General features: G+C 41.3%; 1 protein-coding gene across 2 annotated transcripts in view; it reads right to left on the minus strand.

Annotated features, from left to right (window-relative positions):
* SFMBT1 (Scm like with four mbt domains 1) overlaps positions 1-17,787 on the minus strand; it is a 76,219-nt gene that overhangs the window by 20,519 nt on the left and 37,913 nt on the right. For both annotated transcript variants that reach the window (XM_054216509.1, XM_054216510.1), the window contains exons 2-6: positions 14,096-14,252; positions 7,578-7,672; positions 2,119-2,359; positions 1,596-1,684; positions 411-657 (exon numbers count right to left, since the gene is read on the minus strand). In XM_054216509.1, the coding sequence (XP_054072484.1) occupies positions 411-657; positions 1,596-1,684; positions 2,119-2,359; positions 7,578-7,672; positions 14,096-14,123 (700 nt within the window). In that variant the 5' untranslated portion in view covers positions 14,124-14,252. The remainder of the gene's footprint in view (positions 1-410; positions 658-1,595; positions 1,685-2,118; positions 2,360-7,577; positions 7,673-14,095; positions 14,253-17,787) is intronic.

The following is a 17,787-nucleotide window of genomic DNA, read 5'->3' on the forward strand; positions in this document are numbered from 1 at the left end:
GTAACACCTCTTTAGACGCTGCCTTAATTAGCCCAGTGGACTTGGAGTCGCAACGGCAAAAGCTCCTCTTGAGCAGTACTTCAAAACCAGGTGACTTTTTCATGCCAGGAATATAAACTTACCAAAAATAGCTGTGAAGCAACCCCTTTCTCAATTCCTCCCTCTCCACAAACAGGGGGAAAGTTTTGACAGGCAAAACCATTTAGAAACTTTTGAATGAGTGGGTGAAAAGTCTTGGAGGACTATTAATTGGTGGTTTTACTTACATATTATTAGGTACAGTATTTTTCAGATCACACACTGATTACATGACTACCATATGCAACGGGAAGGCAGATTTAGAGCACCAAAGCAGCAGAGGTATTCTCTAGTCTCTGATCACCATAAAAAAAAGACACATTTTGAAGTACCTAAGGGCGGTTGCAGGCTATATCCATGCTGAGCTGCCCACCCCACTTGATGAAGAAAAGGGTCCAAGTAGAATAGCCATTGGTCAAATTTGTCAGAATCGTCCAGCCCTTCATATCGCAGTTTAAGTCTCCCACCAACGTTTTCTACCACGTTGACTATCCAGGCTTCCAGGGAATCCCGGACGTTTTGCAGTTCTAGTCGGGAGCCTGGTGCAATGAGATCCAATGGATTTTTCCCTCTGTGGAGCTACAAAAAGGACACAAATTATTCTGTACAACAGAACAAAACAAATCCCTTACTTCCACTTCTTTATACACATTCTTTTTGCATAAATAAAGTATGACTACAGAAGTAAATAAATACAGGTCCCTTACTAACACAAGACAACAGAAATGACAATGTTTAGAATCGCTGGTCTTGCGTCAGAGCTTCTGCACTGCCTGTAGACATAGTCACACATTTCAATTAAGTCCTCATCATAATTTTCAGAAGCATTATCACTTATATATTCAAGGTTTGAAGGCAACATGAATAATCTCTTTCTAAAACTGAGTCATCCAGCATACAAAGATGACTAGACAGGAAACATACAAAAATAAAAATGTCTATTGTAAAGAAGACATCAATAGCATTTTCCAAAAAAATTTATATTCTGTACTTTCCAACCAGACACTGATACGACGTGCAAATACTGTCTTAAGTGCAGAGGAGGGGATAAAAATTTGGTTCTTCACTAACAAAGATGCAAGATTTAAGTGAAACAACAATCTGCCCATTAGTAAAAAAGAAAATAGAATAAATAAGTGAAAGGAGTCAACTGAGAAAGGGGACAACATGAAAGCCAGATAAATAAAGGATTATTTCCTTAGAGCTGTATGAAGTAGGAGCAGAATAGGAGGAAGACTCTGACTGAAACCTAAGGGTGTTTGAAAAAGGTCTTTCTTCTGATAGGATTAATGAACAGCCCAAACCCGCAGTGACAGGTATGTTTCAGGACAACACTTATCAAAATTAAGTACTGGAAATGGGAAACACTAGAGAGTGGAACTTCAAGGTCAGCAGCATACTGCAGTGCTCCCTAAACTTAAAAAAGGATATGAAATGACACTCTGAATAGGGGTTCCCTTAATGACAAAGGGGAAAATCAAGACAAAAGCAGAGATGCAGCACGTTGCAGCACTTACCCCCTCCAGCAGGTTCGCAGGAGCACTGCAAGCTCCTTTCAGCACCCGCTGAAGGAATTCCTCCTGGTCAGGTATCTTGTCCTTGATACCTGAGTGAAAAGTGGAGAAGAAAGACTATGATTCTTCCTGCCAGTTAAAGATTATTCAGACACCAAGACATTACCACACTCTTGCGCTGCCTAATTCACAAGAATATCCCACACATTCACCAGTAACACCTTAAAAGAAGAAAAAAAAATCCTTCAAGGAAATGACAAAGCAATAGAATTTGGTGTGTGATGATTAAGAGAACTACAATCCTCTGTAAAAATAAGTCCAGTTCTGAAATTAAGCTAACTCCTCGCTGGTGAAAGAGCAATGTAACTCATGGGACTTCAGAAAACCATGGCAGACAACCTCAACTTGTCATCACAGCAACCTCACCTGTGCATAACAGCAATTACGAAGACTACCTGCCAGGCTTACAAACGACAAAACCCTACTTTTGTATGTACCGCCCGCTTCTGCAATATGGAGCCAATACCTTCAGGCACTTTGAGAATCTTCTTGTTCTGCTTGCACCAGCCGATGGGGTGTAAATCAGCTGTCATGATATCACACCAAAAGTCAGCCTTGCGGTCTTCCCCATAACCATCATAACGCAACAGGAGCAGCTGCCCACAGGTAGTAATGATGGTGGCCACCCAGTAGGTGTTTTGGTCGGACTTGACGGCAACTTCTAGCTTCATACCAGGGGCAAAACCATTCTGCAAACTTGTATCCACCTAAAGAGGAAGAACACCGTCACATTTGAGCACCTCCCAGAAACTTCATGGAACAACAGGAGGAATCATTTAGACACGCTCATTAACAAAAAACCTCAAGCCAAATGCTATCCAGTCTCTTCAGAGAAACAACATCACATTACGCAACCCAAATTGGAATGTACACAGAATCATCATTAGTGAAATCTCCTTTCGTTTCAGAGTATCTTTTCAACCTTAAATCATTATCTTGCAATTCATCTTCCTGCCCTGGATGATACTTCACCCATCACTAAAAAGGCTTCCAAGTCACCGCTGGGCTGCCAAGCCAGGCAAAACTGGAGGTCAAACTCGGCAACACAACTTTAACTTTTTGTGTTAAACTATGTCTTTCAACCTCTTTGGACAAAGAGCCTGTTTAAAGTACATACACATGCTTTAGATAACAACACTACTGTCTCTTCCACCACGCTCATTTAAGAAGGCACGAATCTGCACAAATTGCAGAATACAGATCTTTATGTCTCTATGCAAGAACCCAAATAATTCTGTACGTAGTAGCATTGTTACATAAATTGCATAGAACACAATCAGTATGTGTTCTTCAGTGAACTCAGGCTTTGACAACAATAAAGGTCCAAACAGTGTGTGTGCTCTGTGTGTGCGTGTGTGCGCAGGTGAGGAATCTCACTGCACAGTACTCAGATACTGAAACGTGACCTTAAAAAGAGAAGGCAAAACATTAAGTTTCTGGTATCCCCAACTTCTCCCAGCTCAAACATTCCTGAAACAGCAGAAAGACTCTGTTCTGCTCTCACTGTAGTATGCTTCCAAGCTACACTTAATTCCATGGCCTCAGCCTTAATTAAAAATCTAACATGTCACATGTCAATCCCCTGTTCTCAGCTGAATGTAACTGATGTTTTCTTTCTTAAGTGGTCCCAAGTTCCATTTCCTCTTTGAGTCAACTGCAAGAAAGGCTTTCAGTATGATGCAGATGCAGTAGATATTTTCTGGGTTATTTATTACCAGTTCTGCGCTGACGGTTCAGTAACTGCCGTAGCTATTATAGTCTCATCAGCCAGCCCATACTGGTTTGCTAAAAATAAAACTAGGAGAACCACATCAGAAAGAAAAGCATATGCCTCTGTTAACTGTTCACATCCTTTAGGTTAATAGCCTTCACTTAAACCCCTTCTTCAAAACAAAATCAACAGGACCCAATATCTGCAGGCATTTTGAAGTGATATTACAGAGGCTATCTCTTCAAAAAGATAGTTGTTTTGCTGAAGAGATACTACTAAAGAATTTATATTCTGATTCCTGAAAGAAAAGCCATGAGCTCGACACAAAGTCTGAGGAATTGAGAAATCTGTGCAGCGCTCTGTACCCGAACTTTCAGCAAAGCCTCACGGCGGAGAGAGCTGCATTCACCGAAACCAACAGCAACAGATGGAGCTTTCCCTGAAGTCAGGTGCATTTTTCTGACACTGTCATTTACGTTCCCCAGCCGATACAGCGGAGACCAAGAAGTTAGCACCCTCTCCTGGCAGCTGGGCAAGACTACACCTCTAAGTGGCTTCAAGCACAAAACTTAGTCTCTTTAGGCTGGCTGGCCGCGCAGACCAGCTAGCAGGAGATGCTGGGGAAGCTCCAAGAGTATTTGCTCTGGAGCAGTGGGTCTGAACGTGGCAGTTTCCCACTGCAGATATGGCCTGCAGAGATAGCCCCGAGCGGTTGGTGACAGTGCTGCTTAGGCAGCTCCGAGCCCCAGTCCCTCCTTCCCATCGAGCACTGTCCCCCCGGCTTTGGGCCATGTTGCAGGTCAGACCTGAGGATCCGAATCGGCTCAGGAGGAGACAATGATAAAGAACAGACAAAAAGCATTAGGAGCACGCAAGAACACATAGCAAATGCACGTGTTCAGATGATGCTGAACACTAGCTTATTTTTAATACATGTTTACGCACCGATGTAAGTTGCAGAAAGGAATTAAAAAAGAGAATTCAATAATTCTAGAGAAAGTATATTTAGACTTAGGGGGGATGACAACATTGACATGCAGTGTCCTGGTTTTTGTTAAGCTCTTTTTCCTGCTAGATTGTAGGTGAAACAGTCACTTTGATCTCAATAATGTTTAATCTTTTAAAATGCAAACAAATTAAACCTTAGAATACACTTAATTTAAGGAAGTAGCTTACACTTTCCAACGTGTGTTGCTCATAGTAAGAACAAAACTTTCAGAATTAATATAAGCATACAAATAAAAAACCCCTCCTCTCTCCCAAAAGCAAGTCTAGTTCTTTGCTGTGCAATCATGGAGTACATTTTCTTAACCTGATCACGTACTCTCCTACAACGTGGGTTAGGTGTTTCTCACCCCCCACTCATAATGGGATGCTGGTCACAGTCTCACTACTACAATATTTAAAAAGAACCAAATAAGAACCTTAAGCTTCCATCTAAAATTTATTTATACTAATTAATTAATTTATTTATGCATGCCTGTTTGCTCTTGTGCCAATATTACTCTTCACCTTAGTTTTTTCCATTGGTTTTTTGAGAGTACAAAAGTAGTTCCCTCTTAGCTCTCCTGATGGTAGATTATAAAAATATGTCATTCTTCAAGTCAAGCAACTAGCACTGCACAGATTCCATCTGCGGGGACCACCAGTCACTGGCACGGAGACATTAGTGCCTGCACGCGCTCCACTGAAAATCTCTCACCTGATGTATCCTGGAATCACACTAACATTTTTTTAGGGCTTCATCACACAGACAGGCTGTCACTATCCACTGGGAGGCACTGAGGTTCTCCTCCTCTGCCTGTTCCAAAGCATTGCTTTCTAATGGACAGCAGAAATCCTGAGCATGTGACCTTGCACTATTGAATTTCTATTAACAGCAAGATCTAGGTGATGTGACGCTGCTCTAAATATGCTCCTCTCTCTGCTTGTCAATTTGGTGTCAGCATTAACTTTCCAAAATTTTATGCCAAGCTTATTAGAGAGAACATCAAAATTGGCCTCCAGACAAATTCTAAGGGAACTCCGCTGGCAGACACCTGGCGGTTCCCCTCCTCGAGACACAGGTATCTATTATCACACCCATTCACGACCCTGCGTCCGTGGGTCAGCTCCCATGGCACGCCGAGGCACGAAGTGTGGCCAGCCAAGCTCCCCAGGCACAGCTCCTCCATCCCGCTGCCCACGAGAGGGACCCAGTGCAGCCAGCAAGGACTGGGCGCAACGCAGTCTCCATGACAGTGTTACTTGCACCAGCAAAACTGCACCATGTTCTACACATGTAGGGAATAACAACAATAAAAAATGTGGATTTTTCTTTTTGAACCTAATTGTATTTTTACTGACGATGGCCACAGCAATCAGACCTTGTTTGACACAACTGAGTTGGCAAAGAGTCCAGCGCAGGGGTTACAAAGTCATTCAAAGCGTGTCTCCTGCCGATTAACAAAACATAGCCGTGATGTCAATTCAGTTGGCCACCACTGTAAAGTTGGCATTACAATTAGTTTGTGTAATGTCCAAGCTATGATAGCAAGTTTCTTTAACAGAGATCATGTAAGATAAGCCACACCAGAGGAGCAGAGAGATCGCTACTGCAAAACGCCATTGCTGATTCCTCCTGCTCCCTCGAGGTGGGCTGCACAGACACCACCACTCTGAGTAAGCTTGCTCTTGCTACAGCCTTAATACGCTAGGAAAAACAAAGTGAGGATAGGCCTCTCCCCTTCAGAAATGAGATAATGAGATATTTGAATGTTTATTTTGAACAAAAAGTTTATAATTACATCCCAGTGTATAGAAAAGCCTCTGCAAAGTCCACATTTACTGTGCATCTTTACTACTAACACAACTGCCAGATTTTAATAGATTCTTTAATGTTTTGCACTTCTGCAGGTTACCTTTGGACTTAAAATGCTTTGTGATCCTTCTGTGAACAGACCTCAGTTTGTGTTTGGGCTGATTTAAGTCTCCTGTACTGAAAGTGGTGACACCGGACCTGAAAGCCTGAGCACCACAGAGTGCTTGCCAAGCAATATGCCACACACAAGTCACTACCCTCACTGCCATCATAAAAGCCCCACAGCCAGTCTTTGAAAGACTATTACATAGTAACTTTAATAAAGAGATGGATAAGGATACAGGCTGGCAGCTTAGAAGGTGTTTTAATTGTTGGAAGCGACCCATGAGGTTTGGAAACCAGCTCTATACAGCTCACCTTCACTGATGACCCAGCAGAAGCAGCCAGACTTCACATTTAGATCTCACCCAATGGGACCAGTATCCTACCAGTATCTTAAGGGGGCCTACAAGAAAGCTGGGGAGGGACTTTTTAGGATGTCAGGTAATGGTAGGACCAGAGGGAATGGATTAAAACTAGAGATGGGACAATTCAGACTGGACGTTAGGAAGAAGTTCTTCACCATGAGGGTGGTGAGACACTGGAGCAGGTTGCCCAGAGAGGTGGTGGAAGCCCCATCCCTGGAAGTTTTTAAGGCCAGGCTGGATGGGGCTCCGAGCAACCTGACCTAGTGGGAGATGTTCCTGCCCATGGCAGGGGGGTTGGAACTAGATGATCTTTAAGGTCCCTTCCAACCCTAACTATACTGTGATTCTATGACAGCGCACTCCAGGATTTTACCAATAAACATTTGATTAAAGATATTCAAGGGCAAAGACAAGAGCTTATCAAGACTTTATCCTATCCATTAAGCCTGCGCTTGACAATTATCCTCATCAGTTTTCTAATGACTACAGTCAAGTGTTTGGCAGAGTTGTTATCTTCTCCTTGGCCTCTTTGAGAGACACCATTCAAACCTTCTTTGAGAGCACATTTGAATTCTGCTGTTCAAGAACTATGCCACCAACTTTCTAAAGCTAGCTCCTCCATAGCAGTTGTCCCATAGAAGTCATCAAAAGAAGAAGGAGACTGGCCAGTTTGGGCTTTATGAGAAAAATCAAGCTTATCTTCTGGTGCAGAAAAGGCTAGGAGCCCTTTAACTTTCAGCACGTGGGGATGGGATTACCCTGGGCTATGCACAGAGAGGAAGACAAGCAACAATAATAAAAAGGTGAAGTTTCTCATTCTAAGAAACATGATTCTAGTTAGCCTTCCAGATTTGAGTACAGCAACTCATTCAAAGGAGCCCTAAACAGTGTATCAAGAAAACACCAAATGTAGGAGGTGGTAAGAAAACACCCACTCCCTTACTCACATGTTTAAAAGATCCATGGGGGGCTGCAGTTGCACCTGTGTCTTCTAGATACTCATCCCAACTGAATTCCATTTCTTCCACACTGGAACCAGCATCTGTAAGAGAAGCCAAACACCTTCTATTTAGCAACCTGTTGGCTTAAGTCTTAGAATACTAAGAGCTACGCTTTAGTTCCAACTGACTGACTACACAAGTGCGCAATGAACTCCAGTTATGCATTTCAACACAGAGACAATGCTGTTTAGCCTTTCTTTGTATGTGAAGAGCACTTTCAGTTGGATTTGGCCTGAAAAATAGTGCGATCCTGAGGATATTGAATAAGTACAAATTGTTTACAATTTGTGAGAGGAACATAGGCAGAAGAGTTCTGTATTTGTATCAACAAACATGAGAGACCCAAAACCCTGGGCATCTTGGACCATCAATGTATTTAATTAAAAACCATCCAGGAAACGGCAATACCCATAGTAAAAGGATTGAAAAGAAAGACTAAAACCATTTGAAATATGACTCCCCTCTTTTTAAGTTAGATAGCATTTATTTAGATATTATAAAACACCAAAAGCGCAGAGAAGGATTCAGGGTAGTTCTAAGGAAAACAGCTCGAGACAACTGAAATCAAGAATACTCAGGTTAGTCACTTAAAAAAACAGCTCATAAGGTGTCACAGCTTCTTTAGACCAAGAAAACCTCGTTTCTGGATGAATTTAAAGCAAAAATGCGCCAAAACCACTCAAGCCACAGTTCAAAACTCACTCAGGGTGTTAGGGAAGCAATTAGCTGTAGTGAGCCACACTACAAATTGCTCAGCTTTTCTATGATAATTGTCAAGCCTGTCCCCCAGCCCCGGTCTCCCCTTCAGCTCTTGGCTCACTTCCCCGCCCCCCTCCTATTCCTGTCTCCTCCAATGTGTAACCCACTCTGCTGAAGAGATGCCACAACCCACACAGGTTGGATTTCAGGTCCCCTATTTAGTTCAGCATGCAGCCACATTATATTTTTCCTGAAGCAACAGCTGAGATGACCAGGGAAGGTCCCACCTCATACAAGTGGCATTTTTGACCTCAGCATGCAGACTACAAGTTGAGGTTCAGCAGCGAAAGGGACAGCAGTGATATGACATAAAAGTAAAGCTTTTCGTTCTCACTTTTAGACTGATTCTACCATAGTCGTCTTTATGAATGAACACCAGAGAGTTTAATCTCTCAGTACCAGGAAACCTGATACCTTGTTTGCATTTGAAAACAGAGAAATCTCTGTGTATCAAAGCAGGGGGAGAGCTCAGCCAAGGTTATGGGACACCAACATTTCCTACAGGCTCAGCCTTTCTTGGGACAGGTGGTAACTGTGTTTGAGTAGGAAACTTTTAAGTGCCCCAAAAAATTAATGAAATACTATTACATGCCCTTATCAGACCCATGGACATGCTGACAACCTGCTAAGTGTGCTCCACAACAGTTCTTAGTCCACAGAGAGGGGCAAATATTTGCCCAGAAAACTGAGCTGCTTTGAATTGCCTAAAAAGCCTACAAGTCCTGAGTGTAAAGTAGGTCCGTTTTCTTTTCAAACTGATTGTTAAGCTCCATCTTCAACTTTCCATTGTAATTCTAGGAATTATCACTTCTCCAGGTTTAGAAATGCACACTCAGTTAGTTTCTGTTTGCTGATGACAGTATCTGTTTTAAAGGCAGCTGTTATCTCTCCCAAACCCAATTTCATTTTGCTGTTTTGAAACAACCCCAGTTGGTTATATTGGCCTTTCAGAAGCCTCAGAGCTCAAAAAATTCAGAGCTTGACTATCACCATCACTTTTAGGGGATCGCTTTTAACTTACTGAAGAAATAGACCTGGAAAATGACAGAAGTAAGTAATTTTATTTAAAAAAAACAAGTGAGAAAGTAAAGAGATTATGGTACAGACTACTGCTGTGTGCAAATTAGGGTGGAGCTGATCAAAGCTTTGCCTGCAAGCCATTCTAAGAAAAATATAATTTCGTTGCAAAGTGTTGTTAAAACAGAGTAAGATTTCTCAACTCATTAAAACAGCATTTTACTTTAATATAACCATAAAAATGCTTAAGTTCACAGCTGTAGAATCGAAGCGGGAAGAAACATCAGCTCGAACACATCATCTACGGTCCGCTGAAACCAAGAGTGAATTTTGTCTGATTTTCCCCCCTCCTAGATCAAGCCAGCTCACCCTTTCCCACTGAAAAGTGCCCAGCTGCTCAATAGCAGCAACAACCCTACTTTCGTCCAACTCCAAAAAGCACCCTGTATGTAAAAAGCACTGCTCGCACTGTCTAATGCATTCCTGTTTGAAGGGAAACATAAAGCAACGTGACTGCTCTGTGCTTTTTAACGAGTTTAAAAGCCAAGTAGCTCGACCTGGGAATACTACACGGATCTTGAGGCTTTCCAGCCCTGCTCTTTACCAAGCCGCTTCCAGCACGGAGTGAGTCTTCAATAACGTCTTATCATCAGATAACTGTCTAAGGGGCAGTTAAGCTCCTTAAATGAGGCACAGGTCACTTAACACACTGAAAGGGTCAATTAGTAACTTATGTTGCCACTTAATTGCTACAAGGAGCTCCTGAGAAAGCCAGTTTGCATGCTGCTCCAGCTACCCTTTTGCCTCTAACTACGGTTAAAACCAGTTCCCAACTGGATCAGAGCTACCACAGGTCCTTTGTCACTCCACTAATCCACAGTCTCTGCGGCCTGTGTGTTTTCCTGTCTGAAAGAGGTGTTTCCTTCAGGGCTGTGCTGCGGTGAGGAGGGTCCGGATTGCTTTGTACCATACTGTGCTCAAATCTCACCGGCACACCCAGAAGCTCTCCTGCAACTCATTTTTCATAGGAAAAATAAAAAATAAATCACAAATTCGTGTCCAACACTCACTGCAAATGCAATACTGTTCCTGCTTTATTTTAGGGAGTTTCATTGAGTCAGAGGGATTTTTTTAAAAAACTTACTTAAAAAAGCACCCAGAACTTTTGCTGTTCCGTTCATTCATAAGAGTTCAACCCAGTTTGCTTTTACACTTTACTAAGGTTTCACAATTAAATAAAAATAGGTGATTAGTGTCACACTAAGCATGCAGAGCTGGGAAGTTCAGGTGCTCTCCTTCCTTTAGGAGACTGACACAGTTAAGGGCTGCGCTTAGCTATAGGATTTAACAAATCTATCTGCTGCTTCTCATACCTGGCCCTGCCACAGCACTCCAGGTTATTTAGCGCAGCACTTACTGAATCAATGTGGAACATGAAAAGCTCACTGAATAAAGCTCCAAGCAAAAATGCTGAATGAGGTTTCATAGCGAGAGCAGTTAGTTAGTTTTTTAATTGTGGCACATGTGGTAGGACTACCTAAACCATGAAAAATTGCAGAAATCAAGTATCTGTTTTTCAATACCTGAACGCAGAAACACTCCAAGAGTGCGGTGAAGGACCGTAGCTCTGATAAGGCCCACGCTAGCTGGAAATCTTTGAGAGTCAGAATCCAGTCACTTTTCTGGCTTTATTGGCAGGAGAGCTGCGGCAGAGCAGGTCCTGTTTAAATCAGGCCTTTGATCGAGTCTGCTGGCATTTTTTGCAAGACCCCATTGCACAGCACCATCCTCGTGGGTTTGCAGATCCCAGGACACACAGAGGACTGGTTTAATGAAGCTACATTCCTGAGGGGCCATATGTCTGTATTAAACGTCCTGACCATCCTGAGTTTAAGCTACTCAATAAAACCTCAGATACTTACACTAGAAATTCACTGCTACTGTGAGAAAATTTGCAAATTAACATGACAGATGACAACAACCAAAACCATATTTAATCCAAAAGCACAATTTAGTAATGTAAAGCATGAGTGTACATATACTTATGTTTCTTCTTTCTCTCCATATCCTTAATTGAATAGAACAGAATTGTTACAAGTCCTGCGTGAATTCAACTTTTTACTACATGGAGACATATTTTTCTATGGTAGACAGGATGGCTGAGCCACACACCAGCTCAGTGGCAAAGCACAACTTTGGCAAAGGCAGGGAAAGAAACCAGATGCGATTCCCATCTCTGTGGCCTCACCATACAACAAAGGTTTTGCTTTCAAATCAAGCTAATGAAAATTTTCTCAAGTAAAATCTGAGAAATGTCCTACAGAGGGATCTGTGGGGAAGGCTTACCCACTCTGGAGGTGAGAAAATTAGAAGTTTCCTTGGTAGGTACATTGTTTCCCATTTATCACTATTTCTACTAGCATTATTCTGAACACTAACTCTTCCTTTCTGAATTTTACCATGAATTATGTCCTGATGCTCTCTGATACATGCAGGAAGAGAAAGAATACTGAATTGTAGCCATTTGGGTACAAGAAGGTAGTGAAATATTAAGGACATTAGCCTTTAAAAATACCTGCAATGGAAACAGTCTACAGCAGGCTGTTTCAATCTTTGGATTTGAGTTAAATTCTCACTGTAAATAATTTTCATGCATCTTTAATGTGATTTAGTTGAAGACTGTCATATTGGACATTTAAGTACATCACACTGAAGTCTGCAAGACCTTCAATTACGGCTAACCTAAAGGTTTCTCACCCTGAAACCTAGATACATTTCAATCTGATTTTAATACCAGTTAATCTTTTCCATCTACACCAGGCACAAGGCCATGAATAAATGAAGACAGGTTGGAATTTCAGCAGCTGAGAAAGACTGTGACAAGAATGAAAGTTGTCTTTTCCCCTCGTAATGCAGGAGAGCATCACAACCAGCAACCCTGGCCACTGTCTGGGTTCTTGCAGGCAGAGAGCCAGCGTATGAAAAAAAAGACAGAGGGGAATCTCCAAAAACTGCTAAAAATCATCAAGTGGAAAAAATGACACCAGCCAAAGAATATGAAGGGAATGTTCCAGCAGTGGTTGGGACTGGTCTAAATCAAAGCACATCAGGAAACAATATTAGAGGGTACAAGAAAACCAATGTGCTTATGCTTACATGGGTAGCATTTCCTGGAAACTATCTTTGAACTCAGCAAGCAAAGCTCTCTTCAGTTATTGTTGGCTTTTCACAGCCACCTGTACTCAAACCAGGCACAAAAAGGATTCTCAGGAAAATAGCTGTTGAGTAATTTCAAGACAATAGCAAACCCTTCCCAGCTATTCCAAAAGCACACAGAGAGGGCTGTGTGACCTCTAATACTTTTTGAGGAAGATGGAAAATTTTAAATAAAGGTTTTAGTACAGAGGGACGTGCTATCAGACTCCAAACACCCCATTGCTGACCATGTCTACGTCTCCGTACAGTTCTTCTCAGATGCTCAGCATCTTTTCTCTTTCTTACACTACATGACAGAAGTTAGCAGTCTCTAGTAGCAGAGGAAACCATATTTACATGTGCCTGGAGATGTTCTGCATGCTTGTGCATGCTGCCTTTTCTTGCTTATTTAAGGATGTAATGTTGACAACAACTTGAGTGATTGGCTATAATTAATAATCAAAAAGCGTATTTCAGCATCGTAAAGCAGATGACAGCATTCTGCTAAGAACAATGTACATTAAAATCATATTTAACATTTTCTTCACTAACAACGGCAGCAATTAGGCTTCCATACAGTAAAGGTACAAAAACTACCAATAGTGAATTGTTCTATGAGAACAGCTGCTTGTTGCACAAGTTCCAAAGGAAAGTAATACTCAGATAAAATCCTAATCCAATTGTTTACACTGGTAACTACAAATTAAAATTTACTTTTTATTAACTGTACCAACACTGTAGGTAGGGACCTCCTCAAGGAAAAGGAACAAGCCATGGCAGGCAAGTCAGAAAAATGGATAGGCCCTACCCCCTAAGAGTTTACAATCCCAGAACTGTTTCAGAAAGCTGTTATTATCCCTAGCCATCCCACACCAGCAATTTTCTCAGCCTGGTGTTTCAAGGTGAACCAAAACCTGAGCTAATTGATCATAAAATACCACTCTACAGCAGGTTTGGAGTTGATAGCCCAAACCCATCAAAGCAGGCACACCACAGCCCATCAGGAAAACAGGACAAATTACAATGGCAGCAAACAGCTTCAGTTATCTGACTTTTTAAACCAGCAGCACAACCTTGTCAAAATATTAGGAACAAGACAAACACAAGGACAGAACAAGATAATATTAACCAGTTTGACAGACAAATGCCTTAAAATAGTAGCATTAAAGCCACTGGGCTTTTCATAAGCCCATCTCATACTGATACCACAAAGAGAAAAGACACAGCTTCTTAAAAACACAACTACTAAGATGGTTGAGATTTTGTTCTCCTTTAAGCTAATGATACATCTTGATTTTGTAATAGAGCAGTAACAAACATAAGCCCCATAGCCAGATTCTAACTCGCAGTCATTGAAATTTGAGTTTTTCCCTGTATACAGTACACAGCATCAGACACATGAACCACGAAACATTCACTGTGCTCATCTTTGTTCCATCTCGCTTGCAAGTTTTTTGAGAATTGGTAGCCAGGGAGCTCAGCCGTACTATTACCTGTGTCATATTGCTGTTCTCCATTCATCTCCACAGTAGCCCAGTGGCTATCTTGAGCAGCTAGAAGCAGGGGAATCTGAAGCTGTCAGGGGTTGGTGGTCATGAGTTGCCTCTCGTCTTCGATTCTACTAGCAGCCAGGACATTCAAGAAGGGATCCTGAAGAAAAAAAATAAATACATGAAAGAAACAACTGATAAGAAAATCTTCATTGGATTTTAACTACTTTAAGATACATTAATAACATTACTCTAGCAATAAGCCAAAAACCTTAAAGCAAACAAGGGCGTCTCACTGCGTTTTAGCTATTCCACACCTCTCATCTGCAGACCAAACTGATTCTAGAAAAAGAAATAATTTTCCTAACTCAGTAGAAAGCTGACTTTCAACATCTCTTCAGCTCCCCAACAAATCCATCCCTCTCAAAAGCTCCTTCAAACCTTCACAAGGCTGAAGAAGCAGGGAACTGACCAAGTCATGGCTTAAGAACAAGAGAAAACAAGAATCCAGCTCCTTCGTCACCTGGACCAACAAAAATGTCTAAACTCAAGAAAGCCAAACTGACACTGGCAAGGCAAGAGCACAATAAAACTTACAAAATGTCTGCTCAGGCTGTGGGTTTCTAATATTTTAGCCATTTGCTTTCCACAAGCCTTCAGGTGATTTGCAACTCTGGTCTTGAACGGCTGTAAGACAAGTTTAAATATATGTATACATTTTAAACTTACTACACTCTTAATGGTTCGACCAAGGAGCCATCACTTAATCACTTTAATAGGACTTGAAGACACCAGTGAAACTGCTCTGCTATGACACAGCAGCTCATTTATTATCAAAATGTTGTCTCTTATATAAGCAGAAAAAACCAATTAATACTCTGTACACCAAGACACAATCAAGATATGTACTTTAATTTCATTTTATAATATTTTACCAACCTAAAAATTTTCTCTGTTTTTTATGGCAGTTCATTTTACTGTATATTAGCTGGTAAAACATATTTTAAGATATTCAATACAGGTACAGTCACCTGTCATTCTGCATACTTAAGAGATGTTTGTACTGACTTCACCCATGCCAATGGTTCTTCAAGGAGAAGCAGTCCTGTACAACAGTAGAGGACTGCTCCTAACCACATTACATTAAAATTATGATTCTGGGGTGTAAGAAAAAAAAGCAAGTGATAGAACTCCAGGCTACCCATAACGCAGACTCCTTCTGCTCACCAAATTCCTTAAGCATCATGTTCACCTCTAAGGGACAAAGCCCCTCTCTGCTGATAGAGCCCCAAATAGTTATGGGCACAACAGGACAAGAAAATTTTTCAGTCTGTTTTGACAAATCAACCCTAAAAACTGAGAGACTGTACAAATGTAGCTGACTGGACCATTTAACGTCTCATTCTGTCACCCCTAAGCCAGACACTCCTGCCCTGCAGAACATCTAGAATGGCATATGTGAAAAAATGCCCTAAAACTGGCGGTTTTTCATACCTTTGTTTTACTACATACATCTGTGTCCACGGAGCGTTTTATAGTTGTGCAAGCTGAAGGTACTCCTGCCGCGAAGTGTATCAGGGAAAAGAATCTTTTTTTTTTATCCTACTAGGTTTAAAAAAAACAAAACCAACACCCCCCACCAAAACCCCACCAAACGCCCCAAAACCTACCAGGTTAAAAAAAAAAAGCAAGAAAAAAAAGGGAGCAGAAATACACTCCTAAACGTTTTGTGATGAGAAGCCATAACTTTCAAACCTATTCCTATGAGCAATTAAATCATTATTCCGTTATTAATGGTAGAAACAAAGGAAGGACAGGTCTAAAGCAAGCCTACTAGTTCACTGCACTGGCAATGCACTGCCAGTATTTTTCCCTTATAAAATTCTCCACTAAAGCAAAGTTGTATAGTAAATAAAAGCCTAGGTTACATCTTTCTTTATTGATATCACACTTTGACTGACAACTTTATATAAATCAATGTGATGGGGCAGGAGGGGGTCCCAAAACCAAGATGATTGGCTTAAAAATTCTTTTTAAAAAAAGGTAATCTTTAAATATCCTCTGCATTTTTCTTGAACGTCTGGGAAGCACCTGTTTTTTCTTTTTAAGCAAGATACCAGAAGTAATGTAAAGGACTAAAAACCAGGTTTTAAAAAACATAGGCTGCACTACTTATCTAAACACATTTTGAATATCTGTGGTTTAAAAAAGGGAGGATCTGCACATTCGGAAAGTCAATTTTTTTAAAAATTTTTATACCTATAATGTCTATGAAGACTACCCAATAATCCTCGAAGAGGTTTTGCAGGAGGGTCCCTTTTTTTTTTTAAGGTTAAAGAAACCAACCTATTTTAAGTGTATCTATTACAGCATGGACAAATGCCCAAGAAATGCAAGGTGCCTAGCATATGGCAACACAAAAATCTTTCCTCAAAATGAGTATCGCAAATGAGAGATTTTCCAACACAATATTGCTTTTAAAGGTGCAACCCTGACTCCACTTCTGAAGGTACAACTGGACAGGACACAGGGTAACTACAAATGACTCGGAGACTACCCAGCCCTTCTCTCTCTGAAGAGCATCTTCCACCTCACCACAACTGGAACCAGACCATAAGCAGCTTTATGCAGGCTGCAGTTGCATTTGTGTTCTCATTCAAATAAGTAGTTTGTGAATTAGAGCTTGTCTGAAAAATTCTAACAAAATGGTTTTTCCTCTGAAAATTTGTCTATTTGTTAAAAATTGAAGTATTTTGAACTTGTAGTTCTATTCCAGGGAAACTTAGGTGGGAGAGCAACTCCTTCTGCCAGCTTGCCTGCCCAGTTCCTCAGTGGTCTCTCAGAGGGAACCCCAAACCTTCCCGAAGTACCATAATTCCCTTTTGTGGAGGATTTCCGTGGCTTAATTATAAAACGCTGTGTAGCAGGATGCAAATGTCCCGAGCATGTCTGTGGAGCATCCAGGCTTGTTAGCTGGCAACGTCACACAGGCCAAACCAAACTCGAGTTACACTTGAGAGTGAGATGCCAAAGCTGTATTGCAGACTGAGCATGTTTTTGGCATGAATTTTAGGGAACTGCAGTGAAAAGCACTGAAAAGCCTGGCTGAAATCTCCTGTACACAACACTGCTAGCTTCATTCACACACAAATAAAACAACAAACTCAAACAGTATTACAGAAATAGCCACCAGCAGTGCTCAGTGGTGTAGGAAGTTCTCAAGTACAATCAAAAATACAGCCAACTTTAAAAACTTGCATTACATGTGAGAATAAAAATCTTTAAGAGTAGCAAGAGGTATCATTAAGAGCTCCTATTGAATAATAGCTTAATGCCACAAAAACCTACTATGTAAAAGATATTAATATGGTTTTATTCATTATAACTTCAGGAATGTGCCTGGAAGGGAACTCAGCTGCCAATTTCTGCTATACTGCCGCTAACCGACTCCTCTCCAGCTCAAAAAGGCTGTGCTCAGCATGTACCTACAAGGTCACAAGTTAACTCCCAATGCAGCTCTGTCTCTATGAGAACGTTACCGAGAAATTAAGCACAGGTACCAATCTCTATCAGTCTCCCTTGGCTCCTTCCGTACTCCTTCCCTGCCCTCAGGACAAAGCCGTGCAGGGTGACCTAACGCAACCTTTCTGGAGACTTTCCTCCTGGAGGCAGACTGACAGTCCAAGCTTCCATTT

The sequence above is a fragment of the Rissa tridactyla genome, chromosome 10 (genome assembly GCF_028500815.1).
Source record: "Rissa tridactyla isolate bRisTri1 chromosome 10, bRisTri1.patW.cur.20221130, whole genome shotgun sequence".
Taxonomy (NCBI): Eukaryota; Metazoa; Chordata; class Aves; order Charadriiformes; family Laridae; genus Rissa; species Rissa tridactyla.